The 21789-nt window shown below is 42.6% G+C and overlaps 2 protein-coding genes across 2 annotated transcripts; one reads left to right on the forward strand and one right to left on the reverse strand.

Annotated features, from left to right (window-relative positions):
* The first annotated feature begins 37 nt into the window (after positions 1–37).
* On the forward strand, positions 38–12652 carry cops7a (COP9 constitutive photomorphogenic homolog subunit 7A). Its single transcript, XM_034553860.1, has 8 exons — positions 38–130; positions 5179–5301; positions 6891–6966; positions 7724–7812; positions 9538–9740; positions 9881–9986; positions 10694–10863; positions 12080–12652. Exons 2-8 carry the CDS (start codon positions 5179–5181, stop codon positions 12117–12119), a joined length of 807 nt encoding a protein of 268 aa, XP_034409751.1. The 5' UTR covers positions 38–130; the 3' UTR covers positions 12120–12652.
* A 3479-nt stretch (positions 12653–16131) lies between these two features.
* pianp (PILR alpha associated neural protein) lies at positions 16132–20856 on the reverse strand. Its single transcript, XM_034554356.1, has 4 exons — positions 20846–20856; positions 20245–20651; positions 19747–19825; positions 16132–16282 (listed from the first exon to the last, which is right to left on the reverse strand). Exons 1-4 carry the CDS (start codon positions 20854–20856, stop codon positions 16132–16134), a joined length of 648 nt encoding a protein of 215 aa, XP_034410247.1.
* Positions 20857–21789: the final 933 nt, after the last annotated feature.

Raw genomic sequence — 21789 nt, forward strand, 5'->3', positions numbered from 1 at the left:
CAGCCCTTGTCCCGCCTACTTGCCTTTTACAGTCCAATCAACGCTTACGTTGCTTTGTTGTCGTACGTGTCCTAACAGCGGAACTGAACACTCGAGAGGGAGGCAATCTGCTAGAAACCAACACAACAAGGTACATTTGGACAAAGTTTAACCGTTTTGCGGTTACATTTATTTGCGTGTTTTACTTCAGAATCACTTCCGCAGTACAGTGGTGTGATTTAAACGACTAGAAAGGCTAAAAGTAAGCTGAGGCCTAATGTCAACGGTTACGTGAAGCCTTCGGATGGTTAGCCGTTAGCAACGAGCTAGCGTGACACACTGAGAGCGAATAATAGCTGACATACATTTGAATGAGAACTAATAAAATACAAACTAACTTTTACTTTGAAACGATGCAAAAGTTGTGTAAATTAAACGCTTCGTCTGTCATTTGTGTGCATGCCTGTTGGCGCAGTCGTTCGTTAGCTTTACCGATAACCGGCGTTAAGCTAGCGGTAAAACAGGGAGTGAATTATCTTTAAACACCACTTTAGGTTTCTGTTCACATTTGACATGTGGTTTTAGATGCTCTCGTGAAAGTATATTACTGTCCGAGACTTCAAAATAATAATGTCACCACAGTCACACTACTGGATTAAGTATTTTTAAACACGTGTTCACGTATATTACCAAAGATGTGTGTATTTGTTTGGGATATTTAACTAATTTGCCGTCTTAGTCATTGTTTAGTAGAAATGGTGGACTCTTTCTTTTTGTGAGCAACAGAAACCTGACAATATCAGTCTTTCATATCCATTAAGTTATTAGTATATTAATTGAATTGTCGATCAACAAACACTGACTGATTATCTGAGGGTTTACAGCTTTTCTTGGCTAAACAGAATTTTAAATATTATTAATTTGAGTTTTAGATTGTTGATTGTGTAAGGCTAAAACACCACCTTGACTTCTGGAGAATTGTGATATTTTTTTATACTTTTCTAGCTAATTATGTATGTGCTCAATCAAATATTGGAAGATATCATTATCTGCTTGATCAATAATGAAAATGATCTCTGCCCATTCTTCATAGTTAACACAATAATATAATTTGAAGTCACAGTATTTCATGTTATAAAGAGACATGATATATAACAGCCATGTTCTTTCTAAAACATCTATAAATAAGTAGTTTTCTGTATGACACTGAGTTAACACATTTTCCTGTCTGTTTACCTTTGCTCCTGCTTCTATGCATTTTGGGCTTTTTTATACCTCAGCGCTGTCAACAGCTGTGGCAAGAGGTATACTGTTTTCAGTCCCTCCGTCAGTCCCTGGAGGGATTTTCTCTTTAAAAGTGTCTCAAATGTATACTTTGATTTTCATTTTGTTCAAAGGTCAAGGTCCCAAACATGTTTTGGCCATAATGCAAGAATTCATATGATAACATGGTGAAGTGATGACATTTTAGACCGATGTATACTGCAGCTTGACTTTTTTGAAGAGGCATACATCCGTTCGGCAGTAATTCTAGTTATCTTTAAAGTAGCAGTGCTTTTCACTGGGAGATTGGAATAATCTTATCACCACTGCCCACATGCCGTTAACACCGTAACATTCATTTTTACATTTTTGTTTTCCCTTCAGTAGCTTTAAGATTATTAGTCATTCTCAGACTGTTCCACAGTAGCTTGTTTTAACTCTTCAATGAAGCCTTGTTTACACAGAGTGAAAAGTCTAGACTGTTTTTATAGCTGCAACATTCGATCCACTGCTCGATGTGTTGGGAAGTATTTTTTCCTAATTTCCCTAAAGTTCAGGAGCCATATTCTCAGAGGCCTCCTACAATTTCCAGCAAGGAGTCATTTAGCCTAATAATAGTTTAATTTATATCCAGACATGGTGTTATTATGAATACTATTTTATGTAATGACATCTCTCTTGAATAAAGTGTAAACCATAAGCCTACTTTAAAACTATTTGTGCAGTAGCCTACTCACATGCTGACAGTTATATGTGGTTGTTTACATTTATTTGACATGCTGGTCATTGTAGTACCTGATCTATTTGATATTAAAGAGCGAAAATTAGAGTGAGTGATTGCCAGTCTATATAGGTAGTAGTGTTGGTCGGCATGTAAATCTATGAACCAGCAAATACTGTGGAATTTTTGCAGTTGCCAAAGCTTTAAGTGAATTGATTTCTGCTGTTATTGTGTTTAAGAATTGGGTCGGAAATGTGAGTGTATCGCTAATGAGATTGGCCACAAACATCATACCGGCACAATCTTTCTTTCAATCATTTAATTTTCTGTTTATACATGTTACACATTATCTCAAAATTGACGAGAAAAGAAATATATAAATAAATAAATAATAATAATGTATAGCATAACAACCAACTATACGAACAATCAGACCAGGACAGAAAACATACAAGAAAACACAGACACATATCACATAAATCCCGGCACAATCTAATATGTTTGGTGAATATTTCTTCTACTTCTTTGTCTTGCCACCGTTTCTCCTCTGCTTAAGAAACTCTTCGCCTCTCAAAAGTCCTCCTTCCTACATGTTACCGTTTTTCACCTCAGGTGCTCTTTTTAGCGCTCAGACGCTTTGTGAATATCTCTTATCTCATTAGCAAAACAGCACACATCTGTCTGCATATCTGTTGAAACACAGTTAAGTCCATATTAAAAGATTTAACCATTGAAGGTCCACTTTGGTTGAAGAGGATAGGGCTGGAACTAACTATTTGTATTGTTGATTATTTTTGGCAGCAAAACAAATGATGAATATTTTAAATGGTGTTTGTGGTGCACTTTGTACAAAGAGAACGGACGGTATTTCTTTGAACAATTTAATTTTTGTAACAATTATGTTTGCATGATTCACAATTATACATTGATGAACATGACAAGCTAAATGAAGAGTGAAGTCATTATCTAAGGTCATTACTACAAGGCAAAACAATTTAACACAATGAGTTACTATGTGTCCCTTTTGTGCTTTGCGATCCATGGAACTACACTAATAGTTATTTTCTTAGTTATTGTTTAGTGTTAGTATTTTTTCTTCTATTTTATCTTTTGGTATTTTTTATTTCTCAGTGGTCACCAAGATACTCTATCTGAACAGCTTCATCCTGCATATTGAGCAGTTCCACATATTCCTTATATGCAGCCAGTTCTGTCCTCCTTTTTAAATTCAATAAAAATACACCAATGGATCCAATCCAGGTTGATTTTACTTTAAAAAACATCCTGAAATCAAAAGAGGTATGCTATTGTTTCTGAGTGTTGTTTGGTTGCAACACATACCTTCTCATCTGTTCATCTCGCTTGAGAATATACTCTTTACGCCTCACTTTTAGATGTGCATGTGGGCATCTAAAAGCATCAGATTTAGGATGTTATAATATATTCGCACCCTCGGTACTGACTGTGACAAATAAGACTAGTCTTAGCTCAGCAGTTGGTATCCAGACTCTCTGTTGCATTATTTTATGGAATAGCCTCAGGTATTAAAAACTGTCTGATGAAATTGCAATAGTTTTGTCATGCATATGTAAAACTAAACTTATTCTGTGTCCCAAGATGTGTGTGCTGGGATTAAGATATCTTAAAATAGCCCATCAAAGTCAACATGACAGCTTCTTAGATTGGGATATTTGCCAGTTAGGCACTTTTTTATTGGAAGTAATTCAGACATCTTGTCCATGCTATTTAAAAAAAAATAAAAATAATATTTGGTTCATTTTTGTACCGAATCAGGGAATGGTCCTGTTTTGTTATTTATTTGCTTGTTTTTCGGGATTCACTTTCTGGAGACATCCACACTAATATATGTTTCCGTTTTAATACTGGAGTTTTAAAACCAAAACAATCTACATCTGCACAGGTGTTTCAGCATTGTGATTTCCGTCCAAACTAGCACACCAAAAAAACCAACTATCTCTAGATTATTTGCATACACCAGTTATGTTGGTGCAGGTGTTAACAGGAAGTGAATTGGTTGTGGACGGAGATCTTTTACATTTTTAAACCCTGGTTTTAATTTTCAATTCAATTCAGTTTGTTTTGTTTAGCCCAAAATCAGAAATTACAAAAAAACAGAAAAAACCCTTTCAGGAAAAAAAGGGAAGAAACCTTCAGGAGAGCAACAGAGGAGGATCCCTCTCCCCGGATGGACAGAAGCAATAGATGTCATGTGGACAGAATGAACAGCATTACAGACTTACAACACATTCAATGAATATGATGATTATGATTTCCACAATCCATGAAACAGAAGGAGCACTATTAAAGAGGAAAGTCTTAAGTCTATTCTTAAATGAGGTGACTGTGTCTGCCCCCCGGACTGAAAGTGGAAGCTGGTTCCATAAAAGAGGAGCTTGATAACTGAAGGCTCTGGCTCCCATCCTACTTTTTAGGACTCTAGGAACCACAAGTATCCCCGAATTTAGTGAGCGCAGCTCTCTAGTGGAGCAATATGGTACTACAAGCTCCTTAAGATATGATGGTGCATCACCAATCAAGGCTTTGTAGGTGAGAAGAATTTTAAATGTGATTCTTGATTTTACAGGGAGCCAGTGCAGAGCAGCTAATACAGGAGTCATGTGATCTCTTTTCTTAGTTTTTGTGAGTACACGAGCTGCAGCATTCTGGATCAACTGGTGGGACTTAAGAGACTTATTAGAGCAGCCTGATAATGGAGACGTACTAGTGTGAATGTAGTTATTCTGGTGTTGTCCAAAGTGCATTTGCATTGTGTGTGTGAAGGGGAATTGCTTTTGATGAATAAACATGGACTGTTCTTTGCATTCATTACCCTTGTTGCCAGCATTGGTGCTACCCAGTGCAGCTACTCCTCTGTCGGAGTAGCTCTTCAGGTAATTTGAGGGTTAAGTGTGCTTCGTTCAAGAGTACTTGGCTGCTGTGCATGACAAAGAGACCTACGTCCTGTGGAGTCCTACTGCTCATTGATAGAGCTTTGCAATAGTGTTTATGGCAGATTGCGATATGCTGTCCCTCAGTGTCATTTTTCAGATGGCAGAGCCAAGGCGGTAACAGAAATGTAATTTCCTTGATTTTTATCTGGACATTCTTCACAACGCTGCTGCTTTTATGTGTCTCTCTGTAGTACTTATGTCTAACCTGCTAACCTCTTTGTCTCCCGTGTCCCCTGGCATCAGATGGAGGTGGAGCAGCTCCTGTCTCTGTCAGGCCCAGCTCTGGCCCAGGCTGTCAGCTCTCTGCTGGAGACCCCAGGCCTCTACGTCTTCTCTGACATCCTGGAGCTGCCTAATGTCAGAGAGGTAAAGACTTGCACTTCATCTTCCTACCCTTTGTGTCTCTGGGGACCTTTTCAGTCTTGGCATGAAAATAAGCCATTTTAATCACAACTAGACAGTTAATCTCACAGGTGTTAAATTATCCAGGATACATGGATACAATCACATTCAGACAGGTCAGTGATGCATGTGACCACATGCATGTGTTAGTGCAGCATCAACACAAGTGTACTTCCTAACCACATTGGACCACATTAATCATCTATGCATGTGGACATGTGTATACATTTGTGCTTCAGTGTTCAAAGTCATGACTACCCTCCCAATCAACACATCTATAAATAGAGTTCCTGAGCATGATGCTGCTATCAGTTTCAAAAATACATTACCAACATACTGCGTTTGTTGTACATTTTTATGAGAATACGCAGTTAACACCCTTTTTTGGAAGTGAAATGCTGCTGTTAAAAGCACCAATGCTCCATTCCACTGAACGGTTAAATTGCATTTGTTTGTTTTTTCTAAAGGACTGTACATAGGTTGTGTGCAGGTAAAAAGGAAGACAAAGCAGCATTGCTGTAAAATGCATCCGACAACATGGCTTCAACACAAAGCTTGACCTCTCGGTTTTTCTCAGTGGTTTCCTGCTTCAATATATATTTAGCTATTTGTTTCGCCAGAGAACTTTTAAAGTAAAATATCCCCCACATTCATTTTTTTTTATCTCATTCCATTACTAATCTGTAGTTGAGCTGATAACATTGGCTGTTTATAATATTTCTTCATTTACTGTATTCTTCTTGGGGGCTGATGCATTTCCAAAAGTTTCTTTATTTCAATTTAAATATCAGGTTCACATCTAAATACAAAATAGCAGTTAGGCTAAATGTTGCACCCCTGGAGGTAATTTTTTATAAACTTTGCAGATACCCCACTGGTGTTAACCGTAAATAGTAAAGAATTTTAAAGAATAGTCGAAAAAAATAAATTATAGTCGAGGACAGGCATCAGCTGATGGCTTCCAGTCAGACAAAAGGACTGTCTTTCAATCAGGGGGTTGGCGGTTCAATCCCCGCCCTAGTCGATGTGTCCTTGAGCAAGACACTTAACCCTGAATTTCTCCCTGTAGCTGTGTTTACGGTGTATGAATGTAACATTATCGTAAGTAAAAGCGTCAGCTAAATGAAATGTAACGTAATGTCTATAAAGGTTATTCCTCCGTTGTTCACCGGAGACAGATCAGATCAAAAAATGCCCTCAGGGAGCGCAGCAGCATGAATGACCAAAACCCAATGTAGTCACTCAGTTGTGCCTTGTGCACCAGTTTCAAACCCAGTTTTTTTAATCTGTCGATGCGGACAGACGATCACTTGTAACCTGGCATGTCAGCAGCATGGAGTCCCACAAATGGGCCATTTCAGTGACACTCTCACACCGCCGCACAACCCTGCGCTTATTGCTGCAACGCCTGGTGTGGTGAATGCAGCCTCACTCTCAAAGAGTCTCAGCAAGGCTCAAATTGCAGTTGCCCAGTTTTTATGTAGAGGCTCATTACTTCTGTGTGCTGCCACTTCATTTTTTCTTTCCCCTCGTCTTTTTCTTCTCCACCACAGATGGAGAATGGCCCTCATGCACCAATGTACCAGCTCCTCAACCTCTTTGCCTATGGAACCTACTGCGACTACAAAGGTATTGCAGTGGCAGCACAGTGTAAATAAGTAATTGGGCTGTTTATTATTAGCTGTATTTTCTTTGTTGCGAAGCAGGTACCCTGACACATACTTTAAACACCCTCATCGAGATACTGCAGGCAGGTTATTACAAACAAAATTACTGGTGTGCTTTTATCCGTTTGGGCAACTTTTCCTTAAATGTTCCGATTGGCTGATGATTGTCTGTGTTGCAGCAGTGCTGGCACAAATGGGCAGTAAACTAATCTTTTGTGACTTAATTTGCCGTCTGTGCAATGCTTCGGGAAGCTTCAACAAGAAGTGGAATGTTAATTATGTCTAATTTTATGCTGAACATCAACCAATAGCCTGGGAAAAAAAATTAGCCTACTTTATTGTTCTCTTCCCTTTGGAGTCACGCCGACAGGAAGCACATTTACTTTCATAGAGCTGTGTGGTGAAGCCCTTAGAGGAGCTGTCAGAGCTGCTTTCTCGGAGGGTGTGAATTCTGTCACCAGGGGAGCATAGCAGCAGGAGACATAGTCGCTGGGGACCGACGTCCTCCCAACTTCCTCCCGATGATGTTCTCAGACTGCTTAAAGAGCCCCACACTTACCTGCGTGTCCCTGTATAACATTACACTTCAAAGTAATAAGTAGTGCCTCGATTATGTGTGACTGTTTGACCCTCAGCAAGTGACACGTACACACTACTGTGGTACATTTTCCCCATTGTGTCTCTTTTTTACTATTTCATGTTCTTGTGTGCTGCTGTAGAGAGAGCTGCCTCTCTTCCCGAGTTGACCCCCGCTCAGAGAAATAAACTCCGCCATCTGTCAATCATCAGCCTGGCATCCAACCTCAAGGTACTGGTTCATTATTTTCACTTTGCAGATTAATTGTGTAATGTTGTGTTTGCCTCAGAAATAGCAGCCACCTTTTGCTGTAGGCTTCGCAGAGCAAGATGTTAGTGCTATGTTAATAATTCTGCTTTCAAATATATATTAAAAAAAAGTCTAAATGTGTGTGTTGGGGCATATCATGAAAACCTAAATTTTCAGTGTACAAATACATTTGGGTATATGGAGTCCCTCCCAGCCCGCAACTGTGAATTACAACAACCCATTTGTTTAGTTTTTATAGCAACTATTTGCGGTGTAAAGATATAGGGGAGTAATGTCTACCTATCTCGGGGGCCGCCGCATTGCTCTCATACAGTTACAGCTGATGACGGTGTCCCGGAAACATAGCATCCTTCAGATACTCACCACATTGTTTTGTTCATAATGCTTGTGTGGCGTGGCGCAAAAACTCTGGTGCTGCACAATTTTATTAGTTCTAAACAATTAATTGTGAATGTCCCGGAGAAGATGATATGGAGGGGGCAGAACAGAGGACCAGCAGCTTGTGAGAAGTGCTGCTGTGCAAGAAAAAGGCGTAAAAAAGTGCCGGTAGCCCGCATTTCGAGCTCTGAATATGTGGAATACCTCCTATCTTTTTTTTCAAGATGGCTCTTCCAAATGTTTTATTTCCCAAATATGTGTTTTCTTGCATATTCCTACCAAATGATCGCGTTTACTGAGCGACACGTGACGGTTCAGGTCGGTTTCCCCCATGAGGAATGATAATCCTGAATCTGTGATTTTATAGCAGTTATAGTTGACATCTACCCTGTGCTTGTTGTTATAATTGTTGTGCTGACATTATCAGGTAAGTGTAAAGTTTATTTTATGCTTTATTCACAAGTGTGTGAATCGACCTGCATATGTTTGTAGCGCAAAATGATATGTTTCTAAAGAGATAAGACAAAGCCTCCTCTTCTCCTGTAAAATAAAGAAAATAATCAGAAGTGGTGGTTATATTTAGGGAAACACTGTTATATTCCGACACTGAGTTTGACAAAAAAGTAATGTGTTTTTTTATACATTTATGTTTTTGTAGAAACCCAAAATACAAGTATGAACCTGAAAATGAACTTGATATGTCCCCTTTAAACTTGTGGCTGTTTTATATCAGCTAAATTAAAATGACAGACACCAACAAGTCTTTCAGTCTCAAGCTTCTCAAGAAAGAGTGACCAGCCCAGCCACTACTGCTCATCTCATTTTAGACTTTTTACCCCTCCCTTCATGTGCATGATAACGTATATTTAATGTTCTTTTATTAAGGCATCTCTCACTCGCAACTGCCAACCATTCTGCACATCTCCTGCCCTTTTCTTTCTCTGCTCCCGATAAATAATTGATTCATTATTCTCACCAGCTCTGTCCTTTTTTTTTTTTAAATAAACTTAATCTCACTTTCTACTACCATTGCTCTTTTCACTCCTGACCCTGTTTTTTCTCCTGAATATGCCACTGCTTTCCCCCGCATGTAGGTGTGAACTCTCTAATTGCCCAGCAAGGATTGCTAAATTTAAAACTCCTTTCACCTTTCTCTGGCAGTGACATTTAGACAAATAGGCAATTTTACTGTAACATTTGTATCATTTCCCATCAAACCGTTAAAGTGGAATCAAATTATCTGTCTGTATACCTTAGTTAAAAAAGAAGATAATATTTAACGTCGCCATATCTTTTTTTTACCCTCAGTGCCTGCCGTACTCACTGCTTCTGCAGCAGCTCGAGCTGAAGAATGTGAGGGAGCTGGAGGACCTGCTGATAGACGCCGTTTACTGTGATATCATCCAGGGCAAACTGGACCAGAGGAACCAGCAGGTGGAGGTAGACTGCAGCGTGGGTCGTGACCTCGGCCCCAACGAGCTGCCAAACATAGTCAACACGCTGCAGGAGTGGTCGGTATCCCCTCTATGTGCTTGTGCACACACGTATTTATTATAATAATAATACATAGAATTTATATAGCGCTGTCTCAGTTATCAGCTTTCTAACCTCCATCTCTCTCTCTCGCTCTCTGTGTCTCTGTCTCTCTCAGGTGCACAGGTTGTGAGGCAGTGCTGTGTGGTATTGAAGAGCAGGTCTCGAGGGCAAACCAATACAGAGAGAGCCAGTTAAAGGTCAAAGTCCAAGTGGAAACAGAGGTTAGTCCATCTCTTCAACCTACAGCTCTTTCCCCCTCAGAAAATCCAGTAAATATGACTCTTCCCCTTCAGCATCTTTTTATGCTTCCAGCCTCTTGTGGTCTTTTAGTTTTCTTACTGACTGCATTTTTTTATTTTTTTGCATTTAGTTTGAGGGTAAGCTCATACTGCAACGTGTTCATAAACACATTAAAGTATAAACTTGCTGCTGTGTGAATTTATCCACAAACCTGACTATTGCTATACAACCAGTGTTACTGTGATATGATTACATTCTCCAGTAATGAGTAGTGTAAGGGATTACAATTTGGGCGTCGGCACTTTTAATTTTGGCTCATGTATGTGTAACGTGTTAAACCGGCTGGGGGAGGGAAAATATGGATCAGCAGTTGGAGGACTTTAATAAATTTCTCAGCCAGTCACATAACTGGTCTCATAGTTTCTCAAAGATTCTATGATGGGCATCGTAACCGGACGTCTCCTTTGTAAATGAGCAGAATAGTGAACTAGTAACTTAATCATTTTTTTAGCAAGTAATATTTATAGTATTACTATTTTATTTATTATTTTACAAAAGAGTACTAAGTCAAAAGTAATTTCCTTAGTAACTTTTCCAACACTAAATACAACAGACTTGAAAAATTGTAACCCTGTCGTTCAACTCGCCCCCCTCTGTAATTTTGAATCCATCTTCCCTTTTACTTCAGGTCTCAAACCTACAGAAAACATTAAAGGCCAGCGCTGCCTCTCCGTCGTCAGGCCCCGCCCCTGCTGGAGCCGCCTCCAATCAGGATGCAGATCAGCCTGCAGAGCCACGAGACCCCGCCTCCTCCCAGGAACCACGACAACCAGGCAAAAAAAGTTCAAAGGTGAAAGGGTGAGTACTGTGATGCAACCTTTTGAATTGGCAGCGTGGAAGTGCGTGGCAACACAAACATGCATGCATGACTGATGTTATGGCCTTCTGAACAAAAGGAAACGGCAAGAGTTTGCATAGAAATTGCATTCGTAAAGCATGGTCAAACATCCCAGAAATTGAACACATAAAATATGTTTGGCCATGTAGAATAATTTACTGAAATGGTTTTAGTCAGAATTGTTGGTGCGCTGGTAATTCAAGGGGTTTTTTTTTACAGCAAGAAATTGAACAAAAAAAGCTGCAGGTAGAGTTTTCTTCCATTGCGTTTCTTTTATTGCTGCTTTTGTTTGGTACGATATACGTTATAAATGCAGCACTACAAAGACCACTTCAAGAACTAAATGTAAGCCATTAGTCTAGTGTTCTTGTCGAGAGAAGAAGTTAATTTAACACAGAACCGCTATGTTTCTATTTTTTCAATAAACATTAAAAAGCCAGCTGCCGTTGTGTGTGAACGTGTGTCTGCGTGAAGTAGCTTTATTATCACATCAGTGTTTTGCAGCAGTATTCTAACCCTGCTTTCAGGGACTCTTCCTGTTCGGCTTCCATCCGGCCCAATTACCGATGGCTAATTTCACATCTGTCCTGGATTGTAAAATGTCACTGGATGTTCAAATGCCCCATGTGCTCTCCTGAAAGAACCGTTCCCCCCTCCAGTGATCAAAAGAGAAGCTTCGCTCGTCTGCTGTTTATGTTGTTGCCGTCGAACAGAAAGCAGTGATTATTTTCTGGCTGCCTGTCATATTTTGATGAAGCATTGAGCTCTATAATTTTCATCACTCAGCACTGCACTTCATTCAAATGAAGATCCACTTGAAATCCAAATTAATGATAGCTTAACCTCAATCCTCGAATTAAAAATGAGTTTTGACACCATTTCTTTATAAAGCTATTTAAAGGACGGGACTGATAGTGCAGCGGTATTATTAGAAATAGGTTCTTTGCTAAATTTCTTTGTAATTTGTGGAAATATGGAAAACCCACTGAGATCAATTCCGATGCAAAAATACAAAATGCTGCCATTAGCTATCACAAAGACACTGTTGCACCGAGGTTGCATCAGTAATATGCTGGTTTAGTCGTGCAAGTGGAAAGTAAACATGTAACTCATATCGGTATTTCGTTAAATCCCCAAGTGCCGGTGCAGTGTTTCATCCTGTTTTCCCCCATTCAGGCTGCGTGGCAGTGGGAAGATCTGGTCCAAGTCCAACTGAAAACAAGAGACTGAAATGTGGAGACGAGGCACTGATGGACACTGTCACTGATTAACGGACACATGGACATGATGGACAAACGGATGTTCATGGACACCCTTGTTACACACAATATTCACAATAAAACCAGGAAGCTTCGTGGGAAGTTTTCTTGTCACCAAATCTCCCCTCGACGGATTCAGAAACACACCGGCTGATGGAAAATGACAGCTGTGCCATTCACTCTTGTAGTTGTTAATAGCGGACTGTCAGCGTATACAAACACACACACACACACACACACACATACGTCACTTGTAATACAGTATATGAAGACGGAACAGTCTGCAGCAGGAGTCGGTTGCCTTTGACCAGAAGCAGGATCAGTGTTTTTGATGTGTATGTGTGTATCATTATTGGTTTAAGAACTTTGTTTTTTTCCTTTTAGATTGATTCTATGTTGCTTTGTATTTTTTCCTCTCTGCTGAGTTGAGACATGTATAAAATCAGAATATAAATTGTCGGGAAATAAAACGAAGCCCTGTACGTACTTACCCTGACTCTCTCATTAATGTCACTGACAACTTCTTTTATTAAATGCACTTCAAAGTGCATCTCTGGAGGGTGCACAGCTAAATGTTAACTCGCAGAAGGGGGCTACCCGTTAGGAGGTCAAGCCATTAATTAGGGCATGTCCCTAAAGAGACTAATGTATTATAGAGCTGAGGCTTCCCCTGTGCGCAACCAGCATGGCTACACACACCAAGCGCATTCATATTTCATATGCGTATGTTTTGCCCAGAGCTTCTAGTTCAATGTCAAAAATTGCCTGTTGGAATTGCCAGCCACCCTCGTACCTCCATCACGCTGTCAGAATGCCTTCATCATGCCTGCCCCACCCGTCTCTCACTCTTCAATTCTGTTTTTTTTTTAAAAATTTCTCCGCTCTTCATCCTGCGTGACATTAATGGTGGCAATTATCTGACCAGCAGCAGCCAGAGTGAAATAGACGACATGGAAATGATAGTCCTGTTTCATTTAACCCTGCATATTTCTCTACAAAATCCATCCCACCTCTATAAATAGGGGTGTTAATTCCAGGCAGTGTGATTGAGTTTCATTGGTTCACAGTTGTTGTTTTTTTTACCAGATTGAAGCTGTGATTTCTAACAGCTGTTCACCTCTCAAGTGTTTGTTAGTGACAGAGGGTGAGCTGGCCCACGTGTAATGTTGAGAGAAAGTGGGAGGTGAGTCATGTGTTATTATAAAGCATGTGAGCGATGACTCTGCATACGTGAGTTCACACCTAACTTATGCATTAGTGTTTGTTGCTTGTTCGATTTCTGCAGCGTCTGCTGGTATGCGCCTCATAACTAGACGGTCATTAACATTTCTGAGTTGGAACAAAAGCAATCGATCAGATTGATCAGTAAAATGCCCACAGGAGATGGAAACAGTAGCTGTGCAGCAGACTGGTGGAGAATCTCAATGGATGCGAGTGGCACTTCTCCTCTGGAGCTTGCCCTGATTTTATTGACATTTGTTTGAAAAACTACTCGGAGAGAATTCTTGCTTAGCATGCTGTTAATATTTCTGAAGAAAGAGGAATCCATATGAGGTGAGGAGATAAGGAAAAGCTTCTGACACAAGCGGCTGCATTATTCTTCGCCCCCTTTTCTGCTGCTCCTCACTAGTAAAAACATGATTGGCACATACAGTTATTTTTAATGCAAAAGCCCATGGTTCAAAATCAATGCAAGCCGGTGGGCCAAATGTTCACTTCAGGGAGAAAAAGATTAGGATACAGCGGTAGCTATTAAAAAGCACATTGTTAGCTTTGTCCTTCCCATATAAATATTGCACAGCTCCCAGGGGACTTCATTCAACATGCATAGAAATAAACAGATAGACGCAGCGCTAAAACGCCAGTGTTGAGTCTTTATTGAACTTCCTTGGTACAGAAGGACCACATTTCTACAGGAATGCTACTAAAATTCACAATACTAGCTATCTGGAGGATAGCACGAGCCACGCATGATGCCACCAGCACTGTCTGTAGTGGAGATGTGTGTAAAGTGGGGGGTTCATGTCTCGAAGCTGCTTAGAAAAGTTGGCAAACAAACTGACATTTGGCTTTGAAAGGTTCGATAAGACATCGCTCACTGATAGATAAAATAGACATTTATAAATAACAGATTTGAAGCTACTCTCACGGGTCTTTCTTACTGTGTACATGCAGATTCATTGGAGAGACAGAGATGATGTACTGCTTTCCTTTGGTGCACCCAGGACAGTTGATATACAGTGATATGAAAAGTGAAATGATGGTGGTTTTGTCTTCCAGATTAAGACACTTGGCTGTCAGGTGGGGGGGGGAAAAAATCCTTTTCATGGTAACATCAGTCCTTTGATCACGCGTACAGTTCAAAGATGGTCATTTCCATGACAACATCAATCTGTCTTTGTTGTGCTCCACCAAAAAACCTTTTGGGAGTCATTGATTTTAAAAACTAATGCATCTATCCATTCCTGCTCTGAATATTTTGTCTCCGCCACTGGAAGTATTAATATGTTAACACACTTCTAACACAGTCCAGCAGGAACAGAGGGCGCTCACAAAGGCTCGACAAAGAGGTGAACGTCAGCCAGATAATTAAGAAAACACATCATGAGGAAAAACTCAAACAAAACCGACTCCTCTACACACCGCAGAGGAGAAAAGCCACACTATTTGCATTCCAGGCGCCCAAAGCTGGGAATAAACAGCAGTTTTTGGAGCGTGACATGTTAAACACATTGCCTGTTGGCTACAGCCGTGCCAAACAGCTTTGTGAAATACCCTGTTCAGTGTTTGGAGATGCTGAGAATGGCTTTTTAACCATTTGCGAACCAGATACAAGCCTGCTGAACTGAGCTGTATTTGAGTGAAAATATGAAAGAACAGTCCGCTGGATTAGAATGAATACTGAACAGCTTCACGTGAGCAGCATCATCATCATTGTGGAGGCACAGGTACTGAATTGGTCTGTTAAACTGCTTGTTTGTGAATTAGTCATGGCGGGTCGTCGCGGGGGCCATTACAGGAGGTGGAAAACAGGGAGCAGGTTACAGCGACGCATGAGCCACGTGAAAGACATTTATACCAAGCACTGAGGAAAGAGGGAAGGAAGGAAGGAGGGAGGGAGCTGCAGGGAGATGTGTTTTTTGACCTCAGGGAAGCCCATGTGTTTTGTGATGGCTGGATACCTGGAACCCCTTGATTCAATTCACAGTTTCAGAGAAAATGAAGGGTGCTGCGGGCACACCCTCTGGTCGTGTTGATGTTCCTCTTCAGGCCCGGAAGAAATGTTTACCGTATGGAAAAACAGTCACCTCAGAGGTTCACAACTGGGATCCTGACACAGCGAGAGACACAGAGAAGAAGAGTGAGAGAAAACAAAAAATGAGACAAAAAAAGGAGGTTGTGGGAAGCTTCGGGAACTCTGAGGAATGGGAGGAGAGGGAGCAGGGGAGAGGAGCAGGGAGGCCCGAAGCTGGAAAATTGGTGTACACCCAAACGGAAAGCTGCATCGCAGGGGACTGAGAGGGCGGCGAGGAGAAGAGACGGAAGAGAAGGAGGAAGAGGAGGACGGTGGAGGAAAAGCTGATTGGGGGGGGGGGGGAGGAAGTGAGCGGGAGTACAGCACTATAATTATCCTGATTGAGATTAACTTTGAATACCCTCAAATAAAAGCTGCATTTCATGGACGGTGACTGGGGCCCAGTATGACTCATGCGTAGAGGGAGTTTAACACACGGGTACATCTTACAGGAGAACAAACACTCCAGGCCTGAATACTCCTCAGAGAGAACCACTACTTCCCAGTTATACTCCATGTACATCCTTATAAAAGAGAAGGAGTAATAATGCTGCTTCACACACACAAAGAAGCAAACTTGAATGTAGAAGTGCACAGAAACTCAAACATGCACATCAGACTCTTAGATGTAGACACACACATTTAAGACTGTGCCGAGCTGGTGAGGCGACTCATTACCTCTCTCTGTCGGTGAAGGAGGAGGAGGTGCTGTGCAACGTCTGCCGGCTGTCCTCCGAAGCGAGGGAACGAGGGAGCGCGAGGGAGTGGGGGGGTGCCAATCCACGAGAAAGAGGGGGTGGATGCTGGGAACAGCTGTGATCGTAACTGGTATACAAAAGATGACACAGATGGGGAATGTAGGGGAGAGGGGTTGTAGGGAGGCGAGACAATGGGGGAGACTCGTGGAATAGGGATAGAGGATAGAGGGGGGGGGGGGGAGGGGGGGTTGGGGGGGTGGGGGGGGGGGGGGGGGGGGGTTGGGGGGGGGGGGGGGGGGAGGTTGGTGAAGGGGAGACAGAAAATGGCACAGATAATCCAGCCGGAGGATAGGGAAAGAAAAGGGTGGGAATTAAAAAAAAAAAGAGACAAAGAGAAGAGGGACAGGAATAGAAGACCAAGATGAAATGACTCAAAGAAAGTTGGAGGTTTAGAGAGACAGATTAACACTGTAAAAGAAGGTTAGAGAGGGAGAGACAGGGAGCATGAAATGATAGAGAAGGGTGGAATTAAGGAGACAGACAGATGCACAGAATAAAACAGCAGAAGGAGAAAAAGGCAGAGGGGGGAGAGACAGAGGACAGAGTCAGAGACCATCGAGAACAGTCGAGCATTTAGCATCAGCGAACACGTCACGTGCCACTGTGTGAGAGAATTAGTGCACTCATCGGACTCATTAAAACACGTGGGGGGGGGGGGGGGGGGGGGGGTGGGGGTGGGTGGGGGGCGAGAAGGGGGAAGGAGACCGGCACTGTGGGGGGGGGGAAGGGAGTTGAGACAGGAGGGGTGAGGTGGGAAGGATGCAGCCAGGTTAAGGAATGGCCAGAGGGGTGACGCATCACAGAGAGGTGGCGTGCCATTGTTTCAGGGAGGAAGGTGAAGACAGAGAGCCACACGTTCACGCTCTTCACAATATTTAGACGCACAACAAAGCTGTTCTTGTCGCCATCCTGCACCCTCATCTTACCTCAGTAACACCTGTTCTGGCACACCCACAACACACACACACACACACACACACACACACACACACACACACACACACACACACACACACACACACACACACACACACACACACACATATATACACACAGACATTGTCACGCTTGATAACATTAGCCACACTCGCGATTTTGGGGCTGGGAAAAATCACTGAGCACATATGCCGCTCTTCTATAATCAGAATGAACTGGACGATGGCCAAGTTCCACTATAGGCATCATTTCAGTCCATCTGTAGCCGCTCTCCCGTTCATGTCGTGGCCCCTCCATCTAACACATGGCGTTATTTAACATTTATGACACTGAAGCACGAGCCAGTCTATAGAGAGGGCTGCTGCCATGTCTCCAGCCTCGAATCCTTTGTAGGGCCACTTTGGATCACCAGCAATGTGAGGTTTTCCTCCACGGCGGGGCGCCCGCTGGAGTAAGTTATCGAAACAACGGCGAAGGCAAGTCGTTGGAACAGAGAGAAAAGGGGCTTTATCGTGTATCAGCTCACAGCAAGCTGGAGGATTATCTACGGATCAGCAGTGGGACTGGCGGTGCTGGGGGAGATAGGAGACTGGTGGCGGAGATAAGAGGAGCACAGCTGTGCAAAGACAGGCAGCGTTAGAGCAAGGCAATGGTGATAACTGGAAGTAAGCGAAGAACATGAAGGGAGAAGGGAAACACAGGTATTCGGGAGAGAGAGGAAAACAACCCTGAGGGGCGATGGGAAAGGAGGGCCAAGTGGGAGGAGGGAGTGAGGGTTAGAAAGAGAGCGAGCGGAGATAATGTAGGAGTGTGGGAGCAAAACAGATTTTAAAGGGACAGTTCATTTTATTTTTCCCCTTACTTATTAATCCCTCGACATTTGGTAATAAATGAGTTCCTACTTGGAACAGCTCACAGCAAGGTCTGTGGATTATCCCGGAGAGAAACGTTGCTGTTGGGTTTTAAAAATGTATTATATTGGCACTATACTGACATATACTCTCTCTACCACTGATACAAATGTGATTCTTTTCATCTTTGGTTGAACTGTCCCTAATGTGAAGGAGAATAATTATCCTGATTCAGGCAATGGAAGTCAAAAACATCATGATGCAATAGATATGTGGGTAAGATGAGCAGACACCGGCCGTACAGTAAGGAGGAGAGTAAAAGTATAGATGGGTGAGAAAAGGTTGACAAGAAAAAGAGCGTGAGCTGTCGGCAGAGAGAAGTCCCAGTGGTCAAATGAACTAGGTGATATCGGTTTGATCAGCAAAGCGTGGAAGTGCTCCACTGCCTCACATAGATGGCTCCCCCTTTACTTAATGGTCATGTGTGCAGCAAGCTTCCTCCCGAGGCCTGAAAAGGTAACGCACACAGAACCCCCCCCCCCCCCCCCCCCCCCCCCCCCCCCCCCCCCCCCCCCCCCCCCCCCCCCCCCCCCACCTTGTGTTACAACGCTCCGAGAGGCTTAATGGCCGGTGACGCCATGTTATTGCTCAAGTCTGTAAGGCAACATATCTGTTTTTGTTTCCAGTTCCATCCTAATGGTTATAGTACATGTTTAATCATTGCAACTCTAATGGAACCAAATGACACATCTGTGCCAACTGTGACTTTCAGGAACACAAGTGTTGTTAATAAAGTCATTAGTAAGCTATTACTCGGCTCTCGGTTTAGGGAGGAATACAGACACATTATGTAATCGTGGATCAGGGGTTACACATGACAGACAAGCCAACATTCACATGCTAACACATCTGCAACTATCAAAGTCTTATCTTCACTAAATCCATACACATCTGGCACAGTTCATCAATGTTTATCTTGACCCATCAGTGAGCAGAAAGCAGTAAGTCTCCAATTTTCCAGTACAAGATGAACAAATGAAAATCTCTTTAAGCTCCAGTTTTCAAAACACATGATACTTCAATCTCTTAACAGTTATGCACAGCATTGACTAATCTCCAAATCAGCTGTTCACATAACATTCACCACTCACAACTAAGCTATGTCTACTTGTGACATTTGGATATGAGTGAAACCTGAGTGTTGGATATGTCTACGGATTATAACCAAGTCAACGAAAGATTAGTCCCCTCAAGATCATTTGAATACAATTATCACGCAATTAACAAGATGTAAACTAAGAATCCCAATTTTGATCTCAAAATCACTTAAGAACCTCTGTTCTTAAGTAATATTTAATCAATCTCAACACATCTCTGCTTCACGCTATTGTTAAAGGAAAAAATGACTTTCTCAGAGCAAATGTAATCAAGGAGGTCTACAAATGCTTTCAGACACCTCTAGAAATACAAAATGAAGAGGCAACTTATGTTGAAGCTGGACTGCATCTCGCTGTGTGTGTGTTCTTAAAATTATACATTTTATAATCCACAACTTTTACTATAAAAGTTGTGAGAACCAGTGCTGCTCACCTGCTGGGAGAGGCGATTCATACAAGGAAAGATTGCTAAACATTCACCCTTATTCAGCAATGCCCACTTCATATTTATATGGCCACATGGACACACACACACACACACACACACACACAAACACACACGCACACGATATTTTGGAGATTCCTACCAGAGTTTGGCTGTAATGACGACTGCAGTCAGGAAGAGCAGCGAGGAGATGGTCAAGGTGACGTAGAACTGAGGGTCCACTGTAACACACATACACACGCACGCACACACACACACACACATGCGCACACACACACACACACACACACACACTCGTGCAATTACTAATCTCAGACCATGACCATGTATACTTGTATCCAGAACAAAAGAAGAGATCAATAAAACCAGGTGAAACATCATATTGAATGTGCGAGACGCTGTCCTCCAACTATCATCACAAATCCGACGATATCTTGACAGCGGCCAATTCCTCCCTGTGAGTGATGAGAACTTTATTAGGCATTCCCCGCCACAGACACAGCCGGCAGCTCACAGCAGCCTTCACACTGGTGACAGCTAATTCCCTGGAGGACTTGCGGCATGTGTGTGTGTTCACATGGGCTTTGGCTCATGGCTATCTTTATTTAGAAATCCATCATGTGCATCTCCTGATGCCCACCTTCCTCAGGCTCCGTCTCCTCCGCCTTCATCCCTCCGTCCTCCACTCCCTCCAGGTCCTTAGACTCCAGCGGTGCCTCCTCTCGGGGCTGCATGCTCGCTGGCCAGTTTGACTTGGTGGTGCTGGCCTCCTGCTGATTCCCATGCTGGTGCAGGGGGTCAGTTTCCTGGCTGGAAAGGAAGTGATAGGTCTCATCCTCTAGAGGCTGCGTGGGACCCCAGACCACTGCCCACAGAGGCGTGGGTGTGACCTGGGCTGTGACGGACAGCTGGACCGACAGGGCGTCTGCCTGCTCCTCGTCCTCACTATTGTCACGGTTACAGGTGGAGGGCTGTGTCACCAGAGCAACCAAGAGGATGGAGACGAGGAAGCGGAGGGCAGTCAGTCGTGCGACAGGAGAGATGGAGCTGGAAGAGAAGTGGAGGAGAAAGAATGAGAGGTGGTGGACTGACAGAGAAGTTATCTACAGAAATGTATTGTCCACAGGCACAACCTCATCAGCTCAGAAATGGATTCTTATGCCGGTCATCACTCAGAATGACATTTTAAGCATCAGCACCCCCATACACCCCTCCTTCACCTCAGTTAATATCCATCTTACCATCTCTCCATCGCTTCGCTCTGTTCACTGAGACTCCGCTCCTCCGATCATCTCTCTCTGTAAGAAAGGACAGAGGGGCAAGAGAGGGGGGGGGGGGGAGACAGCGATACAGAGAGAGCGAGAGAAAGAGGAGGGTCCTGCTTTTTTTCTTCTTTTATGTTGCCAGATAAAAAACATGTAGACGCCAGTCAGAGTATTGGCAGAAAGCCAACTCTGTCATCTTTACAAAAAATAAGAAGCATAAACTCTCCTGGGCTTTTTACATTTTACGCTCAATTATTCGCCACATGAACAGAATCCTCATCTGCATTTAAAAACACACAGAAGTACATACTCATTGCCCTTTCTGCTCTCTAACACACATTCACAGTGCACACACCTGAGAACGTGCACATTAATCATCATTAGAAGCGTCATGCATGGAGCCAATACTCTATGTGGCACTTTGCGTGGAGAAAGACAACTTCCTCTCCAGAACTGCTGCCTTAATGCCACAGAAATGTCACTTAGAGACACACGAGCACACCGGGAGACGGACACAAACACACACGCACTCCGACACATAGCAGTTATCATGCCTACCTCTGGCAGTGAAGAGAGGGAATGAGAGAGAGAGACAGAGAGAAAAGGGGAGATACTGAGAGCATGTGAGAAAAAAAGCATTGGTTGCCTTAGCGACAGAGACATGTAGAGTCTGCTAGAGTAAGAGAGGGGAGAGCGAGCGATGTAGGGAGGAGGGCAAGAGACTGTAGGAAAGAGATTTAAATGCTAATTATGTGTTTAAAAAAGGAAAAATGGTTCAATTAAATGGACGCAGAGGAAAATAAATTAATTTGACGAGGCAAACAGAAACGATACTGAGGAAGACACTGGTAAGCTCATTTTAGAGGCAGGAGGTTGAAGAAAACTCTTCAACTATGTTTACAAAACCGGCAAAGGACACC

This window comes from Cyclopterus lumpus, chromosome 16 (genome assembly GCF_009769545.1).
Source record: "Cyclopterus lumpus isolate fCycLum1 chromosome 16, fCycLum1.pri, whole genome shotgun sequence".
NCBI lineage: Eukaryota > Metazoa > Chordata > Actinopteri > Perciformes > Cyclopteridae > Cyclopterus > Cyclopterus lumpus.

What these genes read in the sequence shown, in the direction of transcription:
- cops7a (XM_034553860.1), top strand. Translation starts at nt 5,179, where the DNA reads ATGGAGGTGGAGCAGCTCCTGTCTCTGTCAGGCCCAGCTCTGGCCCAG. An exon ending in AGCTGCCTAATGTCAGAGAG is followed by an intron (nt 5,302 to 6,890) that starts GTAAAGACTTGC and finishes TCTCCACCACAG; the next exon opens with ATGGAGAATGGCCCTCATGC. An exon ending in AACCTACTGCGACTACAAAG is followed by an intron (nt 6,967 to 7,723) that starts GTATTGCAGTGG and finishes GTGCTGCTGTAG; the next exon opens with AGAGAGCTGCCTCTCTTCCC.
- pianp (XM_034554356.1), bottom strand. An exon ending in GGAGACGGAGCCTGAGGAAG is followed by an intron (nt 19,826 to 20,244) that starts GTGGGCATCAGG and finishes TGTGTGTTACAG; the next exon opens with TGGACCCTCAGTTCTACGTC. An exon ending in GTCATTACAGCCAAACTCTG is followed by an intron (nt 16,283 to 19,746) that starts GTAGGAATCTCC and finishes TTTGTATACCAG; the next exon opens with TTACGATCACAGCTGTTCCC.